At 44.7% G+C, this 25,923-nt stretch overlaps 1 protein-coding gene across 2 annotated transcripts in view; it reads left to right on the top strand.

Annotated features, from left to right (window-relative positions):
* Window positions 1–25,923, top strand: part of LOC106741808 (sodium channel protein 60E) — an 84,152-nt gene that overhangs the window by 49,713 nt on the left and 8,516 nt on the right. Inside the window, exons 3-20 of one of the 2 annotated variants that reach the window (XM_014614161.1) lie at window positions 1,603–1,823; window positions 3,719–3,899; window positions 6,829–6,906; window positions 8,694–8,835; window positions 9,367–9,501; window positions 9,924–10,138; window positions 12,093–12,553; window positions 13,458–13,546; window positions 13,966–15,305; window positions 15,890–16,205; window positions 17,996–18,112; window positions 18,227–18,385; window positions 18,993–19,289; window positions 19,532–19,686; window positions 22,994–23,480; window positions 23,916–24,235; window positions 24,367–24,726; window positions 25,026–25,394. In XM_014614161.1, coding sequence (XP_014469647.1) covers window positions 1,603–1,823; window positions 3,719–3,899; window positions 6,829–6,906; window positions 8,694–8,835; window positions 9,367–9,501; window positions 9,924–10,138; window positions 12,093–12,553; window positions 13,458–13,546; window positions 13,966–15,305; window positions 15,890–16,205; window positions 17,996–18,112; window positions 18,227–18,385; window positions 18,993–19,289; window positions 19,532–19,686; window positions 22,994–23,480; window positions 23,916–24,235; window positions 24,367–24,726; window positions 25,026–25,394 — 5,442 coding nt within the window. Of the gene's footprint in view, window positions 1–1,602; window positions 1,824–3,718; window positions 3,900–6,828; window positions 6,907–8,693; window positions 8,836–9,366; window positions 9,502–9,923; window positions 10,139–12,092; window positions 12,554–13,457; window positions 13,547–13,965; window positions 15,306–15,889; window positions 16,206–17,995; window positions 18,113–18,226; window positions 18,386–18,992; window positions 19,290–19,531; window positions 19,687–21,180; window positions 21,331–22,098; window positions 22,186–22,993; window positions 23,481–23,915; window positions 24,236–24,366; window positions 24,727–25,025; window positions 25,395–25,923 lie in introns of those variants that run through there. The other variant, XM_014614162.1, reaches the window with a different exon arrangement.

Genomic DNA, 25,923 nt, shown 5'->3' with positions numbered 1-25,923 from the left:
CTCCTCCTGCCGATTCTCTTATACCGACGTCAGATCGTAAAGCGAAATCGTAAAGTCTTCTTGATGTCCATTTGGCACACTTGATTGCCTTAATCAGTATTTTGTTACGATCGAGGAACACCCAGAATATCATGGAATATCCGATATTTTAGATGTCACATTTGGCCATGTTTTTGTTGAAATAAATGGAAAGATCGAACAAGTCGGACAAATCAAAATTCACGGGACGCGCGTCGAAGAAGAATCGGTCGCGCGACGGGTTGGCTTTAAACACGTTTACAACTGACGTTCATTTCACGTACGTTCAGTGTAATCCTCTTAAGCTAAGTATCCCCCGGCGAGTAACTCGCGACAGTTCTCGTCGGCTGCAAACGGCGATTCGTTTAACGCGCTTCCGGCGAATACGTTTGCCGGTAATTTTCTACAACTTACGACCCGCGCGTCGGGCCAGCGAGCTTTCAGTGTGATGAACGAGTAATCTCCTCAAAGTTCGCTCCGAAAAATGGATTGCTCGAACGTTTAAAAACGACGGCTCGATAGATGTCTCGAGCACGGGGGGCTACTTGAGATCCGTCGGAAGTCTCGCCCCGCATTTTCGGTCGATATTTGCGAGAGACGTGTAACATGGGCAATCTCTCGACCCTTTTTGCTTCTAAACCTCGATCTCGCTTCGGAACTCCCTCGCAAATTTACACCGACGAGGGATAAGTTGTCGCGCTATACGTGTGTGTGCGCGCGCCAAATTAATCGAATAATCAACTGGCTAACAAGCGTGCATCTTCGGCGTGGATAATAGTCGCTCGAAGCTATCCGATCTCCTTAACGACGCGCCAGAGGCGACGCAGGTTTTGTCCCCGCAAAATTCGATCATTACGACGTACATGGCAAAGAGGTAGCCGCTCGTTATCTTGCGAAAAGTCTGCTACGTAACTGCGACCCTAGGGATGTTCGAATTTAATCGAGATCTTTTAACACGGGACACATCGCAAGCATCGATTGGTCGGCCGAATTTAAGGGTGGTATTTATTCGAAACGATACCTGACGATAACTTAGTCAAAGTAATCAACGATAGCCGGAAGTAATTTGAGAGCAGTAATGAAAGCGGTACGAACTAATTCGTATTTATTTTGATTGGATCGTTACAAAAGTTCGTTCTCTTTTTTAATCAAAAAGTCTATATAACATTTGTTTATTTCGAAATACACACGCGATTGAATATGTACCGTTTTGTTCAATGATTCGCTGTCTCTAACAGCATGATTCCACGACCGTAGAAATTCCAGAATTTTTCCGAGCGAAGGACTGATTAAAAAAAGGGACGAACTTTCGCATCAACCCAATATGCTTGCACCGGGATTTCCGCCCGCTAAGAGAAAAACCGGTGGTCCTCTCTGCGATCTCACCTCTGATCGAATTTTTGCTACTAAAGTGATTCGTCGAAAGATTTATACCAGTTAGATAAAGGAAACGCGATCGAGGACAGCCGATATACATTCTGGCTTTTCAGTAGAGACGTCAGATTTCGATAACGAGACGACAGCGCGCGTTGATCCGATGTTCAATGTAATTCACCGGCGTGTCCGATGTTTCTCGTGTTCCAGATATATCTTCCTAGCCATATACACGGCGGAAATGGTGATAAAATCAATAGCGAAGGGATTTATACTGAACAAGTACACTTATCTTCGAAATCCCTGGAATTGGTTGGACTTCGTGGTGATTACTAGCGGCTACGCCACCATCGGAATGGAAGTCGGGAATCTGGCCGGTCTCAGGACGTTCAGGGTGTTGAGAGCACTTAAGACTGTATCCATTATGCCAGGTAATACAGCGAATCTGAGGCGGGCGCGTGTTCCCCGATACGAGTGATCCGTCTCAATTGCAGTTGCTGAGCGGAACTTTTTACCTCAAATGAAAAAAGTAGTCATTATACCTTCTAAAAGTAGTTATTTGTAAGACAATATGTAATAATTCGCAAGAAACTATAATGTATCTTAGTAAAGGAAGAAAAATATTGCTGTTTTGCATCCATTCGACAGAATTTTAAAGCTTAAAAACAAAATGGTACGCCGATCTTGGCATTTTTTCTCTTTTTCCTCTGCATTATTATTTCGGGACGTGTTTTAATTGTCATATAATTGCGCTGTCCATGTTTCTTATTTATCAGCAGATTTTATTGAAAATCCGTGTCGGTGTACAATCAGTTGATGGTTAAACTTTCACAGCATTCATGCGTTCAAGTCGATCGTGCTTCCCTAAAAGATGCATGAGTCGGTGTCATCGGTGATAAAATAGACATTGTGCATATCGCGGCCGCAATTAAACGCGGACGTATCGGTCAGTGTAATACAGTCTACGGAATATTAGGCGTCACTCGCGCAACAACCGACGATTAAACGCGCGCGATCGATAATCAACAGACACATATTAATCAGCTGCGAGCCAACCGAGCGTCCCGTATTAATTCGAGTTTCAAACGAAACCCGCATTTATGCGCGTCTCGTCGGGATGAGCATAAACGACCGCTCTCGATACGCAAAAATCGCACAGTTTCGCACACCGTATGATACGTCACGCTTATCGTGATTTATTGCCGTTGATTAATTTATTTATCGCGACACGGCAATCGAATAACGATCGTCCGACGCGAATTCACGCGTTGTCGAAAAACGATACTCAGGTAACTACACCGTGTACCTGCTTTTGTTGTCACACGTCGATCACGTGTTCTTTTTTTCTTTTACACAGTTTTCCGATAATAAAATTCCTGCATTTACCAACTTTCGGCGGGGGAAAAAAAAACAAAAAATAATGACCGACAGGACTGAGTAAAGACTGTCGAGTTGAACTATGCGCAGAGTGCCGAAAGAGAGAGAGAGAGAGAACCAAAACCACGATGCGTACACACTGACGCACATAGCGGTGGCTTTAAACCGAAAGCATGACGGGACTTCATGCGAAACAACAAAGCATGCCGAGAAAGCGCGGAAACGTACGGAGGAAGCTCGGCCGAAAGCTCAGGCTCAGCCAAATCAAAGAGACCAAAAGGAATAATGGGAGGCCACGAGCGGCAAGAATGGCCCATAGTTGACCACTCAGACGCAGCACAAAGCGGTTGAGGGCCGAGATGGCGGAAGCGGATTTAAGTTTCCGCGGGAGAGACGACGATACAGACGTCGACGACGATGACGACGAGTCCTTGGGTGACTGGACAGGGAGAATGGCGGAGAACTTGGACCACTTCGCGCGGGGAATGTCGTCTTTTCGTGGTTTCGAAGACCACCCGCGGATTACTCCAGCGGAGATCGACCGTTCCACATCGTGTCCGTCGGTGCCGTTCGGTGGAGAGAATCGCGATTTATTCGCGACGTTGACGTCCCCGCGACTCGCGTATCGATTCCGTGCGCCGCGTGCGCAACCCCGATGAAAAAGCCGCGCGCTGTCAGCGGATCTCGCGAAATGAACATTAACGCGCCGTCGGCGTTGACGCGCATTTCTCGCGCCCTTTATCCGATTGTCGTTCACCCAGCTCCATCGAGTAAAATCCCGTTGAAATAAGACATCCAGATTCCACATTGACCCTGACACTGACACGTTAAACTTACGAAGTCTGCGCGTATTTTCTTTCGTCTCTTAAGAATGAAAGAGAAACGAGCGACTATGAAGCGACCGCATCTCGCGAAATTTTTAACCGCGCGTTGTCGTTGTCTGTTTCAGGTCTAAAGACTATCATCAACGCGCTGTTGCACAGCTTCAAGCAACTTGCCGAAGTAATGACGCTGACGATTTTCTGCCTGATGGTTTTTGCACTGTTCGCTTTGCAGGTTTACATGGGCGAACTTAGGAATAAGTGTGTGAAGCACCAAGAGCCGAACGCCACGCAAATCGATTGGATCGAGTACGTTGTCCTAAGTACTATCGGGCGAAGAGTGGTACAGTGTTTCTTGAATAATTGTGAATTTATTCGCCTGCGTAGGCGAACTCCACGGAGAGAAGTGGATTAATGAGCGCGAGAGGAATATTTTGAAATATGTTGGAAAACTGCGGAATATATTCTGCAACATCACGGAGTCACGGGGGTGAAAGGCGGCGGAGTTTCAAGTGTGATCGGCAGAAGCGCGAGTCGTGCATCACCGCGGGCGTGTAAATCGTGCATGATCGCCTTAAAGCGTCGTTTAATCGTCGCCGTGCTCCGACCGTAATCGACGACACGGTTTCCGCGGGACGCAGCGCGCGGACCCTCGCCAGGCATCGCGCCCCGACGAGCATTCGTTTCCGCTTCCACCCCCTGACGGCTCCGTGAGGCGCGCGTTTACGAGCATCGCTATCTGCTTTCCGGTCGCGACGCCAAACGGGCCGCTCGCCGCGTGCTTAGGAAACTATCCGCCGGCGGATCTCATTGTCCGCGCTTCCACTGTCCGACAGCATCGATCCGCATCCTACTTGCCGTCCCAGCGGATTGCGACGCGAGAGATCCGACGCGTCGCCCTCCGGGAGATGCTCCGATGCGCCTGTTACGGCGGTGCGTCGCGTCGTCGGAGGCACGGAGACCCTCGCGAAAAGCACCCGGGATCTGCTTGCTGTTTCTCAAAAGCCGAGCGCGCGGTGATTCATTGGGACGCGCGGCCACGCCGAAGAAGGGGTGAAAAGAACGCGGAATTCGGAGGGTCGCGCAGGGAAAAAGGGGAACATTGTTTTATTTACGGCCTCGAGTCTTCGTGAAGAGGAAGCGGGTTGAGAAAGGAACGTGGCTCAATAGTGCGGGAACTGTATTACGAATTTACACCGAGAGCCGGTTAGTAGCTCACCTCGTGACCAGCGGTACAAAGTCAGTGTCGGATGTCGTATAAAAATCTTCGCAAACAGTCTCGTCTTGAGCAAAACTTCGCACTTCCGATCTTAACTCGCGATCTTTCGTAACTTCACTTACAACCGTAGGGACGTTTGCCTCAGACGGTCTATAATAGTAATGTGCGTGGTGCTTCTCGGTGCACAGCGGTGCATGATTTTTCCACCGAAAAGATATGTAAAACGTTAAAAAACGTTATAAATAATAATTCGCGGAGGACGAAAAAAATGCAGAAAATTACGATTCTTACTGAGAATCCACAGATTTTACCCGTGAGAGCTACGATATTACTTCGGCGTCGGGATCGCGGGTGTTACTCTCAAGATTAATCGATCGATCGGCAAAATGAACGAGAGACGTCTGAAACTTGGATTATCTTCCTCATCTTCTTTCTTTTACTTTTCTTTCTCTTCGACAATTAAATCCGCCTCTACAACGTGACTTCGCCTACATTAGCAAATGACACGGCGGGACACAATGCGTTGTGTTCCGCTCGACTCGGCGGGACCATCACTTCGCATCGGATAAATCTGAATGGCCGTGGCTGCGTTCTGTATTCCTGGTCGCGGTTCGGTATTGCTATTACGGTGATTTCGCTGCTCGTCACGACGATCCAGGCAACACGCCGTAGGCGATAGCACGCACACGGAAGATAATGCGTGTATTCTCACCGCGTTAATTCAACGCCGAACGCACGCCGCGCCGCTACGATTTCCATCTCTTAACGCCGCTGAACGCGAACTTCATCATATATGTAATCGGGCATTAGCATTTACCGTCAAACGCGGCGTTAAACCGCGGGAATTGGAAGATCAGCTTTATTCAGTGCCGGCTAACGACCCTAATATACGTTAATCTTCCGTTAACGTTCGAAATAATATCGTTACTCTTGGACGCTTTGTGCCCAGAGTGTCGATTTTATTAATATCATCAACGAGGCCGATTGCAGTTTAAGAACATTTTACAGTAATACGGTAAACCAGAGTTATTGTTATACAGCTTCGGACGGGTAATTCTCTAACGCAACTGTTTCCAACACGGCATTTCACAATCCACCCATCACGTCATCAATATTCAAGAAATATTCATTATCAATATTCAATATTCATTAGCAGAGACTGAATTTCCAAATTACCGCTGACAATGGTAAAAGGGCATCGCAGAATTACATCCAAGTCTTGGCTGAGTAACCCGCGGCGACTTAAAGTCATTCTGTGCAAGTGTAATATCGATTCGTAAACTTCTTACACGTTACATTAAACATTAGCGTCGCCACGCGCTCTTTACCGCCTAAAGCATCATTTATTAAGTGATAATGATTCTTTGGTCTTACCGAAGAAAACGTCATTTATAGGCCGGTAAGAGCTTAAACATGGATGTTCCAGTGCTATATTTGAATATCGATATGTTTAAAATTAAAAAAAATATTATTCTGGTAATTAAAAGGATCAGAGTTTTAGCGCGTAAGGCTGATCCTCCGAATACAATTGCTAATTGAAAGAAACGGATGTACATTACACGACTAAATATGTATTTTCCCACAAATAATATTAATATTATATGTAACTATATTATAATATTAAAAAGAATAATAATAAGGCCGATATTCATAGTCAGATTTCATATTTAAGACCGTTTTAAGTTCATGTGAAGATAAGACAGTCTTAAATATAAGATTCCACTATGGATACTGGCCTATGACATTCGTGCTTAGGCTCTTTCTTGCCCATAAATAATTTCGCTGATTTGATTTATTTGCGCTGTATCGAACGTCGATAAACTGGAAGAAATTGTTCCGATGAATTGACTGACCTACGAGAATACGTATATATGTACGGGGTGTCCGGCAATTCATGGAGAGGAGCACCTAGTAAGGAGGAGGGAGGGGGGGATTGTGTAGCTCTTTCGCTTTAAATCTCCGGTGATCTACGAGGCTGGAGCTCGCAAGAAAACTAACGAAATGTCGTGTCGCCAACAGGTGGACTTGGAACTCATCCAATTGGGCGTTCAACGAGGAAGAGGAGCCAATCATCTGCGGCAATGTAACCGGCGCCAGGTTGGTGTTTCTGTGTTCACTCTTCGGCAGATTCCACTCTAGATAAGCTAATTCGAGACGGGAGGGCCGGTTGCATCGCATCAACATCTCCGAGCGAGTGCCACTCGATTCCCCTCGCGTCGCGAAGTTTCCGGGTTGCGAAGGGGAGGCGTGGAAAAAGGGGAGGTTTGCGCGATACGTCTACCGTGTAGCGGAAACTTCCCGGACTTCTCAACGTCACGTCCGCTCTTCTCGATACCGGAGAAATCCACGGATCTTTGACGCTCCGGCGGAAATTTCATTTCATGCCACGTAAAAATATATCCGAAGCGCGAAGCGAGGTATATATCCGCGAGGCGCAGAGAACGACCGACTTCGATGTGAAATTCTTTAATTTTCTTCGGACGACGGTGGTGGGATGCGGGAGCGTAATTGAAATTCGCGAAAATTCGCGAAGGATGAAATTCACAACTGATAGAACGCGAGGGGAAGACTTGGTGAGAATTGCGAAACTGTCCAGCCTTCGGCGGCAACTCGGAAACGGAAAATGGCAAGTCCCTCCTTCGATATCGCTCGCAACAAAACTGATGTTTCCCTTTAACAGTTACCTTCCGCACGCTACGAGCTGTACTCACGACACGACGGCACACATCGTGCGATTTATGAACCTCCCAGACCTCGGTGAAATGTAAATTACGTTTATTGTGAATTACCGGCGATTATAAGCGAAAATTGTCGAGGAAGCGTCTCACCGGTGTAATTGCCCGATAACGTTGCGCGATTACACCCTTTTTGTTTTCCCCCCCACGTCGGCCGCTCCAATTGTCGTGACGGCGGCGGCTCCTATTATGGTATCCGGTTGTACTTAATCGCACGAGTACACCCCCGGCGGGTATCGTTTGTCCGGAGTTTTATTCCGCGCACTTCACGGGCGAGCGTACGAGCGGCTCCCCATATTTATCGGTTTTCGGGATCGTCCATTTCCCAAATGATTACGTCCGCCGCACGTACAACGGAATTCGTATGCCGCCGGCCGGCATAAATAAGCTTGCAAGAGCTTTTACTGCGTTACGTGGCGCGCACGGAACTTTTTACAGCGCTCTTTCGGCATATCCGGCGCGCAGTGTCTCGCGGAAAGTAGGCTTTTTATTCGATCGATACGCCCGAACGCTGACGGTTGTTTCTTTGCACTTTCGATGAAACATTTCCCTGCCGCGCGCGCGGTGAAACCGATCGAAGCGCATGGAAATATTACGCCCTCGGCGGCGCCTTCGCGTGTGCATGTTGACCCTTCCCGGGGCCGCGAGGCTTCCTTTACGATATTCTCATATTTTAACGCGAGGAAACGCGAAGAAGCTCCGCCGGTTGAAATTTTCCCTTCGACGCCGACATCGTCGCTCGTGTCTCGTCGATCCGACGGGAAACGCACGTCACGCTGCGAAAATGCAAGCGACGGCCGTTCGGAGAGGAATTAATGGATCTTTCGTGCGCTCTCGGGGTCTTGAGGAACACCTCGCGCGGATATCCGATGGTTGTTATTCAACAACGCTCGAACCGTCCGTGCGGCATGCAGATTTCATTAATATCGCGCTCGTGTCTTTTAATAACACCGAGGAAACCGTTCTTTTCCGTCGACCGGCAGGTGACAAGGTGATAATCGATGGCCCAGCCGATTAGCGCGAAGAAGGCCGCGCCAAAGGCGCTCGAGCCAGTAATATTTCCGCACTTGATCATACGGACACTCGAAGCGTTCCCACGGCGGATATGGATCGGCGATGCCGGCAATGTAGGTTTTACCTATTTTCCAGGCACTGCAACGAGAGCTACACTTGTCTCTGCGTTGGCCCCAATCCAAACCACGGTTACACCAACTTCGATAATTTCCTGTGGTCAATGCTCACCACCTTTCAGCTGATTACTCTGGATTACTGGGAGGACGTCTACAACAAGGTCGGCATCTGAAATATGCCCTCCCTCTTGTCTTTGTGCTACTAACTCGCGACGCAAACAGCGGGCGTAGCGGAAGTCGCGTGCTTTCTCGTGTACCGACAAGAGAAGCCTCTCAAGTCTAATTCGCATAACAATGCCAAGCAGATCCGTCACTTGGGTAACCAAGAAGCGAAATTCGCCATTTATAAGCCCGGCCTTCGCAATACAGGATTAAAGTCTCCATCGCCGAGATTGATCGTATTACCGATGTAGGAGCCAGTTTTTTAATAAATGACACACAATGTCAAAAGACAGTCAAAAATAGTGCGGTGAATTCTGTTCCGAAAATTGAAAGTATCAGCATTCATGTTATATATAGCTTGCCAGACATTAAACTTTCTTTTACAATTAGTCGACATCGCGAAAGCGTTCGTATCGTGCGTGAAAAATCGCGGGAAGTATCACAGCAACGCGATCACACACGTTGCCGTATTACGTACTGAAGGCAACAAATGCGTCGGTGGAAATGATAGATAAGCTCTCACGGAACAGGTGTTGTCGGCATGCGGACCTATTAGCGTCTCGTTCTTCACGGTGGTCGTATTCTTCGGATCATTCTACCTGCTGAACTTAATGCTGGCCGTCGTGGCGTTGAGTTATGAAGAAGAGGCGGAGATCACGAATGAGGTACTTACTCGCTTTATATTTCCCGGGTATACGTTTCGCGTAGCTTCAATGCCATCGCTTTGAGTCATAAGTAAATCCCGCTCCTTCTCTTTCGTCCTCAAATTTATCCTCGCATGAGACGCCTCGCGATGAAGCCTGACCCCAACACATATTCGTTATCTTCCACGGGACTCGTAAAAGATTACGTGCTCCCGCCGGTAGGAGACGGCTTATCGATTCTTTCCGTCAAGCGCGAGTTCATAAAAAAAAAGGGGGTAAATATTCGCTACCTCCGTCGGAAATTATTTATGACTCGACTCAATCAAGTTGGAGCTCTCTCTCTCTCTCTCTCTCTCTTTCTCTCTTTCTCTTTGCTCGGTGCTTTTCAGTCTTGCAACGTTACGTCCGTCAATTTTATCGAGCGTTTTTGTGTGTAATTACAGGAACGGAGGAAGGACTTAACGGACCATCGCGAGGACTCGACATTCAGTTTTGACCCGTCGAAGATCAATATCAAGACCCTGACGAAGGACAAGCAGAAGAGGATAGACGCTCGTAAAGGGGTGCTGCTCAGCAGTTACACGAGAAAGAAGACGCGTAGAAGAAAGCGCGGGAGGAGCAGCGCCGGTCAAGAGAAAAACGGTGGTGCACGCAGCAGGTTTCTATATCTGTATTTACGACCGACTCTTCCGCAGGCTCCATTTGTCACGACCATTGTCGCGAAACGCGCTTGTCGCATTCGCCAGGAGTTTCTGGGTCATGCGAGCTGAGTCGAGCTTTTAGTCTTGTTTAACCAAGAAAACGCGCTGAATAACGTAACTAAATATATATCGCGATGTGTGTGCGTTTATGTCAACAGTTGGGCATTCACCGGGGGAAAGTCGAATCGCGCAGCTCTTTACCTAGATTATATTTCAGGTCGATTTAACCCTGACAGTTGTTAGGCCTACGAGACCTACACGCATTTTCTTCCGCTTGGTATTTTTTCAAGTTTTCAGATCAAGATCGCGGATGTTATTCTCAGGGTTAACGAAGAAAAAGAACGTCGCAAATAAACCGAACTATGGAAAAAAAGGGGCTTTTGCTCCCTTGAAATTTTTCCCTTTTTCTCATAAGGGAAGATTCGCCGCGGAAGATACGGCTAAATTAACTATATTCCCTGGCATTCGCCGAATTAAAGCATTCACCGACGTAAGTGAAAAGTTGCAGCAAACGCCATCGGAGTGGCCTTATTCTTATCGACAGCTTAACGCTGAAAGTATTCGGCGCTTTCGCGTGCGTTTATTTATCTCATATTTCTCATTATTCATCTATCTATTCATATATCTCATTATTCATCTCATCTCCCCTGCGAACCGGGGGCTAATTCTCGCGTCGTATATGCAGCCCGCTACAAAATCGTTAAACTGCATGGCGCGGGGGTTGCTCTTCTCGGAGGAAGACAGAAAGAAACGCCCCCGTTCTCGGGGCAGTAATAAAAGCGAGGAAAGAAAACGAGCCCGTCTCGCAACCTCACAATGGGAGGCCGTATCTTCGGTGAAGTTTGCACAAGCTGTATCTTCAGAACTATCGCCGGCGCTTTCATTCGCGTATTCCCCGGCCGATTTGCAATCGATTCCGCCGCCGGCGTATGCGAAGCGTGCTCGCTTCCAAATTTGCCTTCCCGTTTCGCTCGTGCGCGGATTTAATCCTACTGATATAAATAGGTTTCGATATCGCCGTGGCTCACCGGTGCGTCCGTCGGCGAAGCTTACGACGACGAGTCGCGAGCAAAGTTTCTTCGGCCGAGTCGTGTAATTGAGCTCCGTAATATTTGCGCGACCTGAAGTAACCCGGCTCGATGACGCATGCAACCAGGAAGCGCTCGGTATTCCCAGGGTTAATGTTGCTCATTATCGTAAGCATTGATTTCGCGTCGGACCTCCAGCTGAACCTCCACGCGATCTCCAAACTAATTAGCTTAATGCTTCGATTAATTGTTAATTTGTTACGCAAGATACGAGGTCCCATTACGTCAAGTTTACTTTGAAGCCACGTCGTTTGGTAATTGGAGATTTGCATACCTCGTACTCCGCGATAAAGACAATTAATTAAGTATTAATCACTTATTTATAAATGCTATACGGAGAAATAAATGCTATCTCGATAGAAAGAAAGAGAGAGAGAATAGGATCGCTACGTACGAAAAGTCCTCGACACACATTGTACCGTTCGAATAATCAACGATCCGGTCTGTCATTCGTTAACGACGACCGCTTCGTGAACAGATAATTTCAGATCTTGCTCGACGTAGTGTTATCGTACATCGGGAAAAACGACTCCGTCGGTATAACTAATAACGGGGTTTTCCGTTGCTTGGGAAGTACAGAGGCTGGGTGAAAAATTCATTTGCAGGAACTGAAAGATTCCTGCTCCTGATTTCTACCCGGTTAATCGTTCTCGGTTATCACAACACCGTTGTATTATCCCTTTTATTTCAACAATAACAATAACAGCCTCGTAAAACTGAAACCCACAAATCAAGAAGATTTCTTGATTTCTTGTAATTGTAACAACTGGAGAAAGGAATTGGGGCGCTCCCTTTCCCGTGTATGACGGAAACTCTGTCGCAGGTCGGTGACGCCGAGTCCGAGCCCGAGTCCGAGGCACTCCAGCGTGCGACCTTCCCACTTGCCGTTGCAGAACGTCAGCCCCAGGCCGCCTGAGCCTCATCGGCTGGTGCCCAACCGGCTGCACTCCCGACAGGCGAGCAACAATAGCAACCAGCAGTCGTCGTTAGACGACTCCGGCGTGGTGGACGACCACGACGGCGACGACGTCACGTCCGCCGAGGAGCACGACAAGCGCGAGTCGCGGGAGCACCGGGCCGAGAGACCGGAGAAGTCTCCAAGGGAGCACGGGAAAACCGGTCAGGCGGCTCCCCCGCGACCGGACTGCCCGCCACCGGCGCCGGTCACCGTGTCGGTGAGAACCGGCAACCGGGAGATCCGCGTGCTCAAATGCAACGGGGTGAAAACGAAGAAACATATGTACGCGCTGCCGCCAGAGTACCTGTCGCATATTGTAGTTTTAGGTGAGCGCAAACCCGTCGCGGTATTGTTTATTGAGACAATATTATCGGTCGCAAATGTGGATCGAGCGCTCCCGCGACCCGGAATTGTGTTTTCGACCGTTTCTTCTCGGCCGATCCGCGGAAGTTCATTTCACCTCGCGATCATGTCGCCCACGTTTCGTCGTTGTATTATTATGCTGCATTGTTACAGTTCGTTATTTGCGTTCGTTTCAATATGTCGCCGTTTAACCGATACGAAAGGGGATTTGCGACAGGGGAAAGCACCGTAAATGACATAGATATAAGTCGGTTTTGTGAAATCGATTAGAATGAATTCGACGTTAAGACAGGCTCGACGCGGGACTGCGGAGGGTTAACGAATCGTCGTTTTGGGCGTTGCTCCGTTCCATTTGCGAAATTTCCTCGGTCGAAATGTTTACGAGAGACGTGCGCATTAACTTTTTCCTTTCAACATCGGAATCCGCGGTTTAATCGAGTGAAATTTTCAATGTCGAACATACGGAAATCGCGACTGAGGACGCGCGGGTTGCATTGTTTGCCGAAACAATAGCCGGCGTAAATGGATTAGCGAGTTGAAATTTGCGCACCGCCAATCAATTCGGAGTCAATTTTTCGTTGACCGTGTGCAAACCGTACGATGGTTCGTTGCTAAAATCGTTGCGTTTTACGCACATGACCGCGGTTCGAAGTTTAATTAATCGGTGTTCTTAATGTTGAAAATATCTGGAAACTGCAATAGATAATAATTCGGCTGTGTTGTTTGAATAAACCACTTTGTTTATTGAAACAGTGGTGAAAATGTAAGACTAAATTAACAACAACATTTATACACATATCAGAATAGGATTTTCTCTTAATGCCGGAGGCGAATTTACGAGCGCTATGATTTATTTTCTAATTGCAGATGATCTTCCAGATAGAAATTGCGATAAGTGTATCCAATGCTGCGTAGATTACGAAGGATGGCTACGATTTCAGAATTGCTTGTACAAGGTAATTGTTTCCGAGATAGTTAACAGTAAGTTCCTATAATGTTGAAACAAATTATCGATGCTCAGCAAGCTTACTACACGTATAATACAAGTGATGAAACTACTAAGTGAAAATTATTGTAGGTTATGATTTTGCTCTTAAATATTGAAATGATTGTACAATATAATGAAATATCTTAAAGAAATATCCTGAATTGGATTTGTCGAATTTCGGACAAAAATATCAATTTTGAAATTTTATTCAGACAAGTCCGTCGCCTTGTGGTGAATCGTCTTAGCGAGATCGTTACGAAATTTGTCGTCAATTCGCAATGCTATTGCGCGATGTTTCGACAATTTGTCCGTCGGAGCCGCCGTATTATTATTATTTGCTAAGTCACAACGTCGAAATCAACGAGTCGCACGATCATTTGCGTCAAGGTGGTGAGGGATCCCCTGTTCGAGCTAATGATCACTCTCTGCATCGTCCTGAACACCGGCTTCCTGGCGATGGAGCATCACGGCATGAGCGAGTCGATACGGCAGGCGCTCAACATCGGCAACAAGGTGTTCACCAGCATCTTCACGTTCGAATGCTTCCTGAAGCTCCTGGCGCTGAGCAAGGACTTCTTCAACAACGGCTGGAACAACTTCGACCTGATCATCGTCTCCGCGTCGCTCATCGACCTGACGTTCGAGCTGGTGGACGGTCTGTCGGTGATACGCGGTCTCAGGCTGCTGCGCGTCCTCAAGCTGGCGCAGTCCTGGACGACCATGAAGGTCCTCCTCAGCATCATCATCTCGACGATCGGCGCGCTCGGTAACCTGACATTCGTGCTGGTGATCGTGATCTACATATTCGCCGTGATCGGCATGCAGCTGTTCAGCAAGGATTACACGCTGGACAAGTTCTATCCGGATCCGGTGCCGCGCTGGAACTTCAACGATTTCTTCCACTCGTTCATGATGATATTCCGCATCCTGTGCGGCGAATGGATCGAGCCGCTCTGGGACTGCATGCGAGCGGAAAAGGAGGACGGCCCGGGCACCTGCTTCGCCATCTTCTTGCCGGCGTTAGTGATGGGCAATTTCATGGTCCTCAATCTCTTTCTCGCCTTACTGCTCAACAGCTTCAATTCCGAGGAGCTGAAGCAGAAGAAGGAAGAGGTCGGCGAAGAGTCGAAACTCGCGAGATCGTTCGACCGCATCAGGTCGATCGTGCGCAAACAGAAGCACCGTAAAGAGAACTCGGAGAACGAGAAGAACATACGGCTGGAGCAGATCGTGCGCGAGGTAATGGACAAGTCCGACAAGGAGAAGTACGCGATCCAGGAGACCGTGCTGAGCCTTCCCAAAGACAATATTTACAATAGATCGTACCAGGAGAGCCTCAATCAGCCGTTCACGTATGATCCGATCTATCGTCAGGCCACGCTGACCACCTATAGCCAGAACAGTCAGGAGACGGTCAAGGAGAAGGGCAACAGCAACGAGACCAATCCCGAGGAGAGTATAGAGCTCGAGGTGCTCAAGGACGCCAGCAAGCCGGACGAGGAAGTGGCCATGTTGCCGGAAGAGAAACCGCCTGGTCGGAATGGCAGCCAACGCGTTACGAAACGTCCTTGGCATGCCCTCGTAAGTTACGTGGACGAGCTGACGGTCGGAGGCAGAAGAGACAGCAAAGGGAGGTACGTCGACGGGATGGGCTCGTTCCCGGGGTTTGGTCGGAACAAAGAGCGCAAGGAGCCGCTGGATTGCTTTCCCCAACATTGCTACCAGAAGTAAGACACGCTCCTCTAACTTTTCCTTCATTCGTCCACGGCAAAGAACTCGATACATTTTTTCGAGTGAATTCCGCGAGATCACTCTGTTTTTAAAGGTCGAATTTCACTCCGAGAAATTTAGAGAGCACGCGAATATCGAATGAACGTCAAAAAGATATTATAAAGAACAGACGTCTCAATGAACCAGGATCGGACGTTTACGCGTGAAATACGATCAACGTCTACGCGTAGACAACAGAAATACAGATATATAGAAATTGTATTATTGAAATTTACTTGTAGGCTTTATTTTTAAACAGGTGAAAGACAGTGTTTCTTAGTTCGTGATTACATCAGCGCAATATGCCTAATACTTATTTCCCTTCTTTATCGTGTGAAATCAAGTTTGTTAAATCCACTACTGATTTTCGCGGCATTGCAAAATACTAAAATTGTGCCGTCTCACCAGCGCCATCAACACGTAATTGTCAATACGTCATTAATGCGTCATTATATTTGCTGGATTATTCGTGTCTATTTAACCTTGCTAAATATTTCGGCGGCAACTAACCGATCGATTCGACGAACGCGATTGTTCATAGGTGTAGCTGTATCAATCGTTGCCTCGCCACGGACATCGGCAAGAAGTGGATAAGAATCCGCACAGTCGTCCTGTCGGTGGTCGACACGCCCGCCTTCGAATGGATGATCTTAGTTTTAATTTTCGCATCTTCCATAACGCTGTGCTTCGAGGACATCTACTTAGACGACAATCCTTTTTTGAAGAAGATTCTCTATTGGACCAATCTTGGCTTCTGCACACTTTTCAGCGTCGAGATGCTCCTGAAGTGGCTAGCCCTAGGCTTCTGTAAATACTTCACCAGTTTCTGGACAATCCTGGATTTTATAATCGTTTTCGTAAGTACGATCAGAGTTCCGCCCACAGCCCTGCTGTGAACTGCAAAACTGTGTGTGTGTGTGCGTGTGTGTGCGAGGATGTGCGTCTCGCTGTCGCATGAGTTGTGTTTGTCGGTTACCCCGCTTATCCCCCCGGAGCATTACGTATTTCTATATGCGGAGTGAGCCGCCTGACTACATGAATAATTTTGGCAATTTTTATCGCAACTTTCCGACCGCCAACGAGAACCCTTTGAACCGTGCGCCTTCGAATGACTCCTAAGGAATCACCGGTATCAGAGGCAGCGTCTTTCGGAGCCTTACAATGATCGCTCGGACTTGTTAAATTTGTTTTAATGTCGCGGCTTCTTATATTTTCGTTTGCGATAAAAATTGTAAAAGTTATTTCACGCCGTGAACCTTGGTAGTTCGCCCCGTATATACGAAAAAAATATCAAATAACTAAGATGATATTTTGGACGGAATATATGTGGTAATTATTTGAGTGTTGTTTCCGTATTCCTTTTCTATGTGTTTTATGTGTGGCCCCTGGACCCAGGTACGTTGAAAGTTACAGTCTCAGTGCGTTCCCGTTTTGATTTGACAGAAACAGAATTTCTGTGTTATAAGAACCACATTTGGATCATAAAAACCAGAAATTCTTTTTTCTTCAACCAAAATATATCTGGTTGCTCCTTTTTTGGTTAATGTGCAATCAGATTTTTTCTCCATGTGCAAAATTAATTATATCTACATATGCATGAGAGATAAATTAGAATTAAACGTTAGAGAGAATTTTAATGACACATGATTATATATAAAATATAGAATGTACCTTGATTTTCCCTAAATGAAAAATAAGTTATATTCCTTTAACTTGCGAAGCTCTACTTAAAATATGATTTAACTCGCCCACATTTCGTTAGTCAAATTTTACGTAATGTTTTGCATATTAGAGCAATGCAGTAGATTAACGCAAATTTAATTAACGCAAATTCAATTAAGAAACGCGACCTTTTCAGTTTTAAACGAAACATGATTCTTCCATAAATATATTATTTATTCAACCTTTCCTGATATTCAGAATTATTGGAGTCATGCACACACGCAGCGTCTTTAAAAACGGAAGGTTTCAAGGACAGATATCCAAATAGAATAGAATATTAAAACAACGAGAAAATGGCTGTAAAAACTCACTTTTTGATTATTTCCTCATTATTTTCTCATCATTCCGACGTCATTGTCATTTGCTGTCCTATTTAGATACCCATCTTCTCTCGATGCACGTAAAATATCAATGTCGCTCGGTGTAGCTTATAAATTCGGCTTTTTGCTACTTATTATTTTTGTACATAAAAATTTTTTGTACATAAAAATTTTACCACATTTGATACTTCGCGACTCTGTGTAATTCGTATATCAGATAAAATTCATTAAACTCTAGTAACGATCACGGTATATCATACTTTATGCATGCGACGCGTTAATAGTACGTCACTTGAATAAATCACGGATATCTCGGCGATAGAAATTAATAAAATCACGGATATCTCGGCGACAGAAATTAATAATTTCTGTCGCCGAGATCTGTGATTTCGAACGAACCGCTTGAAAATAGCTGACGAGATTGCAATAATTTAACGATATCTCGAACGACTAACCGCTTAATAAAGTAGTTCCATATGATCTTCAAGCAATCTTAAGCTCTTGTCACTGATATCGGGACTTAGGCTTTCACAAAATTCGCATGAAACTTAGTCATATTAGCACGAACGATATCGAGAATTAAATCTCGTGATTTCCCCGTACAGGTATCCATGTTTAGTCTTTTGATAGAAGAAAATGAGAACCTCAAAGTATTACGATCGCTGAGAACGCTACGCGCCTTAAGACCACTGAGGGCGATCTCGAGATGGCAAGGCATGAGGGTAAATATCGCGCACACAATACTCGAAAACTCCCATATGAAACACGAAGGACATAATACGCAAATCCGCCTTGTGCCGCGTGTCACTGAGAGGACTTTTCTTCCCGGCTCGCAGATCGTAGTGAACGCGTTGATGTATGCGATACCTAGTATATTCAACGTGCTCCTCGTGTGTCTCGTGTTCTGGCTGATTTTTTCAATAATGGGCGTCCAGTTCTTCGGTGGCAAGTTCTTCAAGTGCGTCGACGAATATGGAGAACTATTGGATACTTCGGTGAGTTTCATTTTGTTCTAATTTCTAGTTTTAACGGCCAAGGAAATAGTGTGAAGAAGCTTCGGCATATTAGTGATGAAGGAAAAGTACCAGAGTCGACATATTATTTAATTTATGAATTGTAAAGTCTTGTTAAAATTTATGCGCATGGGTGCAAATCAGAAACTCCTCTTTACCAAAATAATCTGGTAATCTTTTAATTATTATTATATATTTCAGCGGATTTCTATAAAGAAGGCATAAAAAAACTTGTTCCATGGTTCTAAAGGCGCTTGAAAACATTATTAATTATATAGAAAAATAAAGCAGATATGTACAAACGTTGCGCCAGTAATAAAAGTTTTCCTTTTACTTTATCTTTTTTTAATATTTGACTGACCTTTACTTTCGAGACGCGCCTCGTATTCATCGGATGAAGTTAAAGATATTAGATCGTCTTACATTGACGAAATACAGATCATTAATTCTGATTATCTTAATATTTAACGACGAAAATGTCGAATCTCTCGAAAGAATAATATTCGTTCGTGTAGATTTCGAGATTTATCATTAATTGAGAAATTTAGTTATTAATTATAATAGAGAAGCACTTTTGTTTTGATTTCAGATAGTGAATACGAAGGAAGAATGCATCAGCAAAAACTATTCGTGGGAGAATAGCAAGATCACTTTCGATCATGTTGGCATCGCTTACCTGGCCTTGTTTCAAGTGGCGACTTTCGAGGGATGGATGGAGGTGATGGAAGACGCTGTCGATGCAAGAGGTGTGGATCTGCAACCGCAACGGGAGGCAAACCTGTACGCTTACCTCTACTTCGTCATTTTCATCGTCTGTGGTTCATTCTTCACGCTCAATCTCTTTATCGGAGTGATCATAGACAACTTCAACATGCTGAAGAAAAAGGTGAGCGGCGCGATAACTGTCCGGGCGAAATTTGGATTCTTAAGCTTTCGAGCCATCTTGTCACGTGGAGAATGTTTCCTGGTCCACTGTTTGTCAGGAGATAAAAATAACTATTTTTTACGCAATAACGAAAATTTTGATAAGATATTTTTTATGCGTGTATGTTGCTAACGCGTGTCGATTCTCGTCAAGTTCGAACGATTTAGTCTGTACTATAACGAAGGGACCATCTTTTCTTTCAGTACGAAGGTGGAGTGTTAGAAATGTTTTTGACCGAGAGTCAAAAACACTACTACACTGCCATGAAAAAGCTAGGCCGTAAAAAACCGCAAAAAGTAATAAAACGTCCGATGAACCAATTCCTCGCAATGTTCTACGACCTGTCCAATTCTCGCAGGTAATTATGTGTCGCTTTATGGTAAAGAGCACTGGCTGCGAACGGAAAATTTTATTTCAATAACACTTTGACGCCCGAGTTACTTTTTATCACAACTAATTAAAATCATAATTTTCTCTATTTCTCACTTAAACTTTATATATGTAACAAAAATAACTCTACCCGTAATATAAAGATTTTTTTCTATTTTCCTTACATATTCAGCGTATATTTTTAATTTCTAATTTAATTTTATGATACCGGTTTCTCCTTTTTAAAATATTATTATTGGTATCATTTTTCTCAGAATACTTACTTCACCATTAGTTTTGTCTCCGAATATCTCGTCTATTTTACACCAATTCTCAGTCTCACACATCTTTCGCGAAATCGATTTATAAAAGTATATATTTCTGCATACATGTTTATGCAATATATGATTTAACTATATCTCACCTGTAAAAATATTGTTCTTAACGTCTCGTTTATAAATTCCTTTCGTTACGTAACAAGTATCGGAAGACTATTTTCTGAGAGAAACTCACTCGGTGTCAAAGTGTTAACCTGGCTTCTTATAACGCAACTCAATTTGCTGTGTTTGTCGATTGTTTGCTACAGTGCAACGTAAAAAAAAAGCGTAGAAATTGTGCGGTCAAAGTGACGTAAAGGGTATCATGTGACGGTTCGATGTAGCGGTCGGGCTGTACAGCACGCGCTTGAGTACGGTGCGGCGCGAGCAATGCGGCAGGTGCATATTTCGCTGCAAATCACAGACATCTCACGTTAAATTGCTAATAACGCGAGTACGAGCCGTAGCAGTTGCAACGTAATCGGTATATACGCGCATACGTCGATACAGAAACGCCGCACTCACTCCTTCGTTTAATCTCGTCGAAGCAGGTATTCCAAATTAAACGAGAAACCGTTATTATTCATTCGCACTCCCGAGACGTAATACCTAAATATACTCGGGTATTATGATGCATTAGCAATGCCAGCGATTTCAAACGTTAAAATTCGACGAACTGCCTGCCTGGTCTTTCGCGAGGTTCCTTCACTGAAAGAAACAGGTGCTACGTTTAAGTAAATAATTACTTCAATATTCCTTGAGAAATCTTTACTTGGATTAAATCAATATTACTTGAATATAGCGTTTCTTTGCTACATTTAAGTAATATTTATTTGATTCAAATAAAAGTTATTGGAATAATTATTTACTTGTAATACTTTTCTTTAGTGTTGATATGACGATTTGCGGATATTAGCAATTTAATAAATCAGAGCTGTCTGTGCTGCAAATTGTTATTGAAAAAGTAATTTCAACACCTATATCTATAGGTGGCACTTCCTCATTGCTCACGCTGATACACTTAGGAGTGTGCTTTACAGGAATTGCATCGATGTTTCTCTGTGAAGATTTTTGTTCAGAGTCGCGTAGTTAGGTTCTAAGAACACTCGGAGATTTGTAAAATTTGAGTTTCGTTATCGTTCACCGACGTTCATCATGGGGCAAAGAAGAAACAAGAAGACCCAAAGAAGATATTCACAGCTTCTACTATTGAGATACTCCTTTATGTCGGAACGATTTGCGAAAATTATTATCTTCGACATCAACGTACTCAGCATTCATTAACGATTGGAAGACTACTTTCGATCAAAGACAAGGTAAGAAGAAATATATTTATGTATATTATTATTAGAAATAGAAATATACTATTACACAGGAGTGAGGCGATAACTATCGCTATCTTGAATATCGTCGAAATTGAAATTATAAGATTGCCCCACAATTATATGCGCGCCATTTTTCAAAGCAATTATTTCACTTAATTATATCGTTCACTTTGAGGATCAAAGTAGTCTTTCACGTTGTCACCCATGAAACTTCGACGGTATTGATTTACTGCCAGTAAACAACTAACGGTAGCGTTACATCGACGTTACAACTTCCCGCTCGACAATGTAATACAACTTCCCGCTCAACAATGTTAATGTACATACAACATATGTTATATTGCATTGTTGACTGGGAAATTGTAACATCGATTTAATGTTACCGTTTGTTAGTTAGTTACCGTTAGTACCGCTAAGCGTTGCCTTACCCTTATCGCGTTACGTCGCATTAACAACATCAAAATGACATTATTGCTCGAAATATATTTAACGAATATGTAACTTTAAGATAAGTAACAGTCGTATAGCTCATCTCGAAGAGCTGATAGATTTTTCTCGTTTGCTTCCCTTCGTTCTCAGCTACCGGATTTAATGCCGATTTAGCAGGTAGTCCGCGCGCATATTTCTCGCAGCGATAATGCCGGAATATTCGTTTCTCGAGCGATACAACGTTTTTTGCACAACCCTGCCCCGCGTAACGTATATCGTAGCATGCATACAAATCGCAGCTAACACACAATACGTGAATTTTCTTTTCAGCTTCCGGGAGGAGGCAAGACCGCGGGGAAGATAAATGTCACGATTCTACGATCCGTTACCCGAAATAATGGAGAATCGATAGCCGAAGGACATTTACGCGCTCGCCGCTTCTAAATTGTCGCTGCGATGTCGGTGCATCTAGTGATACAACTGTGCATAATAGACGAGATAAGCTGCAGCTTGAGAGAGCTTACGCAAACGTAGCAACTTTATGATTCTGCACATTGGATATTAGACGCGAACTACTCGCGAAATTTATGCGGGGGGACGTAAAATTAACTGTACAACGGGGGGGGGGACGTTAGAATACGCTAGAATTATAAACGCGCTTCTCAAAGCTCGTGTAGCGTTAACGGAAGTTCCATTATTTTGACTGAAGTTCCTCGATAAATTTACAATTGCGTGTTCACGGAGACGCCATTGTATACTTCCGCCACCGCTGGAGATGTACCTGAGATTATTCTTGTCGCTGTAAAATCTTACTTTCACTAGCCAAAATCAATGAGGAGACAAGACTATAAGAGAGGACCTAAGCGAAAATGTATTTATTGAAAGTCAGTGAGTGCTCACTGATGTTGAAAATATGTTTTATCGATTCAGACCGAAACATTATCGCTGATTTGCTTTAAAAGAATAGATTAGAATGATAAATTATCGGAGGTTTGTCATAATTCGTATAAAATGTAGCTCGTATAAAAACCGACTAAACGCGAGGACGAATCTTCGGCCGCCGGCGGATACCATTTACGACAATCTGATCGCACGAACCGATTGAAAAATGCATGCAATTTTTTTCGCACGTCGCAGGGAAAATAACGTGTCACGGTCGCCGATCGATCGGGACGGGAGAGGCACGATGGGGCACGCGTTGTGACGAGTGGTCCGTTCTTTCCAGATTCGAAATAGCTATCTTCGTTTTGATATTTCTCAACATGCTAACGATGGGAATCGAGCACTACAATCAGCCGCATCCCATTTTCTTCGTCCTCGAAGTGTCGAACGCGTTCTTCACGACCGTCTTCGGTCTGGAGGCGATCGTCAAGATAATAGGTTTGCGTTACCACTACTTCACGGTGCCGTGGAATCTGTTCGACTTCCTACTGGTAGTAGCGTCTATTCTGGGCATATTGATGGAGGACATCATGATTGACTTCCCTGTGTCCCCGACGCTCTTGCGAGTCGTGAGGGTGTTCAGAATCGGCAGAATCTTGAGGCTCATTAAGGCCGCGAAAGGTATCCGCAAGCTGCTCTTCGCCCTTGTCGTCAGTCTTCCAGCACTCTTCAACATCGGGGCCCTGCTGGCCTTGATCACGTTCATCTACGCCATCATCGGCATGTCCGTTTTCGGACACGTCAGGAAACAAGGCGCGTTGGACGATATGGTGAGCTCAAAGAATTACTACACATCACAATCTGAGTAGATATATATATATATATATATATGTATATATATCTAGTCGTCCTGAGTCGAAAAAAATGGGCGTTACTGCCTGGTAATTAGTTGCGATTTTTCATCTCGTTATTATAATTTCTTTTATTTAATCATCAGCTAACTTATTTATCTAATTATTATTTAACCACTAGGAGAAATGAGCGTTACATTACTGATAGCTTACATTACTAGTAGCAACGTTAGACATAAATTTATTATCTCGTAGTTAGACACGAGTTTCAATTTTTATTAGGAACGTTGAACTCTGAGCGCTATCATCGAGACGATGTATTTCTTCGGAACCTTGTTGGACAAATGTTTCTCGCAAATCTCCGCTTGAATATGACAATGTGTATCTCGTTAAAGTTGCAATCTTGTCCTTCAGGTGAATTTCGAAACTTTCGGTAGAAGTATGCAGCTACTGTTCCGTTTGATGACCTCGGCTGGGTGGAACGATGTGTTGGAGTCGCTGATGGTGCAACCACCGGAATGTGATCCCACGCCGAACAGCCGGCAGATGAACGGAGATTGTGGATATCCTTTGCTGGCAATCACGTACTTCACCTCGTTCATCATCATCAGTTACATGATAGTCATTAACATGTACATCGCCATCATCTTGGAGAATTTCAATCAAGCTCATCAGGAGGAGGAGATCGGCATCGTCGAGGATGACTTGGAAATGTTTTACATCCGATGGTCGAAGTAAGATATTTCTCTTTTATTTTTACCGTTTCCTTTTTTTTTTTTACAAAAAAAAGATATAATCCGTGCAAAAAGAGGAAGACAAGGAGAGTTTTCGATTATAATTCGAAATCGATATTTTCATTCTTCAGGTACGATCCACACGCAACTCAATTTATCAGCTTCTCTCAGCTGAGCGACTTTATAGCGAGCCTGGACCCGCCGCTGGGGATATCAAAGCCCAACGTGGTAGCATTGGTGAGCTTTAATCTTCCCATCGCAAAGGGTAACAAGATTCATTGTCTGGACATCCTACATGCGCTCGTCAAGCACGTTCTTGGGCACGTCGAGGAATCGGATGACTTCAGGAAGCTGCAAGAGCAGATGGACGTCAAGTTCAAGAAGCAGTTCCCAACCAGGAAAGAATTGGAGATAGTGTCTTCCACAAGAATCTGGAAACGGCAAGACAAAGCTGCCAGGTTGATTCAACATTCTATAAGAGAATTCATTGCGTGAGTATCAATGTGGCCAATATTTTTCTCAAATTCCCAGATATTAAGGAAACGTTGTTATTTTTATTATTACGTTATGGATAACGTTATCACTCTATCATTGATAGCAAAACATACGTCAAAATAGTTGTAATAAAAAACAGTTGTCGTAAGTAACGATCATAATGAAGAACATTAAAAAATCTCGGTCTACTTAGGTGACCATAACAATTTGTTCTTAAATGCTGACTCTAAATACCGTCATACAGCTATCGCGATTCTCATAAAGCAAATGCTCTAAGTAACAACTACGCACGCAGGATGAAGAAGGAGCGCGAAAGAATCGCCCAGGAAGTGGACTCCCAGACGCAGACCTCAAGTCCGGGTGGCGTGGACGGTAGGAGCGGGAGTGGATGGGGCGGTAAGCTGTCGGCCCTTCTGCACGTGCATCGGGGTAGCCGGGCGAGTAGCCGCAAGTCCTCCAGGGCCAGCGACGCCAGCGACCTCAGCGAACTCGGAACGGCCTCGGCTTGGCTGTTCCCAAATCTTCCTCTGCTGTTGCTCTCCGGCGCCACCGGAACCCACGAGGACCTGCAACCCCCGGCTTTGACAGTCTCCCGTCCTTCGCCGACCGCCGAACAGCCCTCCGCCGCTTCCAGCTCCGGCTCGGACTCCCACGCTACCGTCAGGTTCGTTCATCTATTCTTTTTCTTGCTTTCCTGTCGTCACGACGATACGGTAATTACAATGATACATATATATATGTATATACATATATATATATATATGGGCTGGATGCGTTGTATGCAAATTGACGTAAAAACGACACAATACAAGTTTGACGAAGTATCAGTCAATTTGACGTTGAAAAATCTAGATTGATCGAATCTCTTAACGGCAATTATTTTTAGAAAAACAAAACACGCACGATCGTATCGGCCTGAGGAGTTTGCACATACTAACGAGCGTATTAACGAAAGAGATGCGTGTCGTCGTAGTGCATTTGACTCCTTATACACCACGCCATGCACACACTGTGTCACACGCAAATTAATCTAGTTTCTTCTTCTTTCAAAACTCCTCAGGCAAGAAAACGAACAGGTAAACCTGAACATGTATTTAAACCTCTTCGAATTTTCTCGTTCAGCTCTTTGTTATTGCTAGATAAGGCCGACTCTCAAATATCAATTAGTCGGAGTATTGCGGAGTATTGCGTGT

The sequence above is a fragment of the Dinoponera quadriceps genome, unplaced genomic scaffold (genome assembly GCF_001313825.1).
Source record: "Dinoponera quadriceps isolate SergipeBrazil2010 unplaced genomic scaffold, ASM131382v1 scaffold533, whole genome shotgun sequence".
Taxonomy (NCBI): Eukaryota; Metazoa; Arthropoda; class Insecta; order Hymenoptera; family Formicidae; genus Dinoponera; species Dinoponera quadriceps.
The sequence above is the reverse complement of the archived record's forward strand: the minus strand, read 5'-3'. Positions and strand labels throughout refer to the sequence as shown.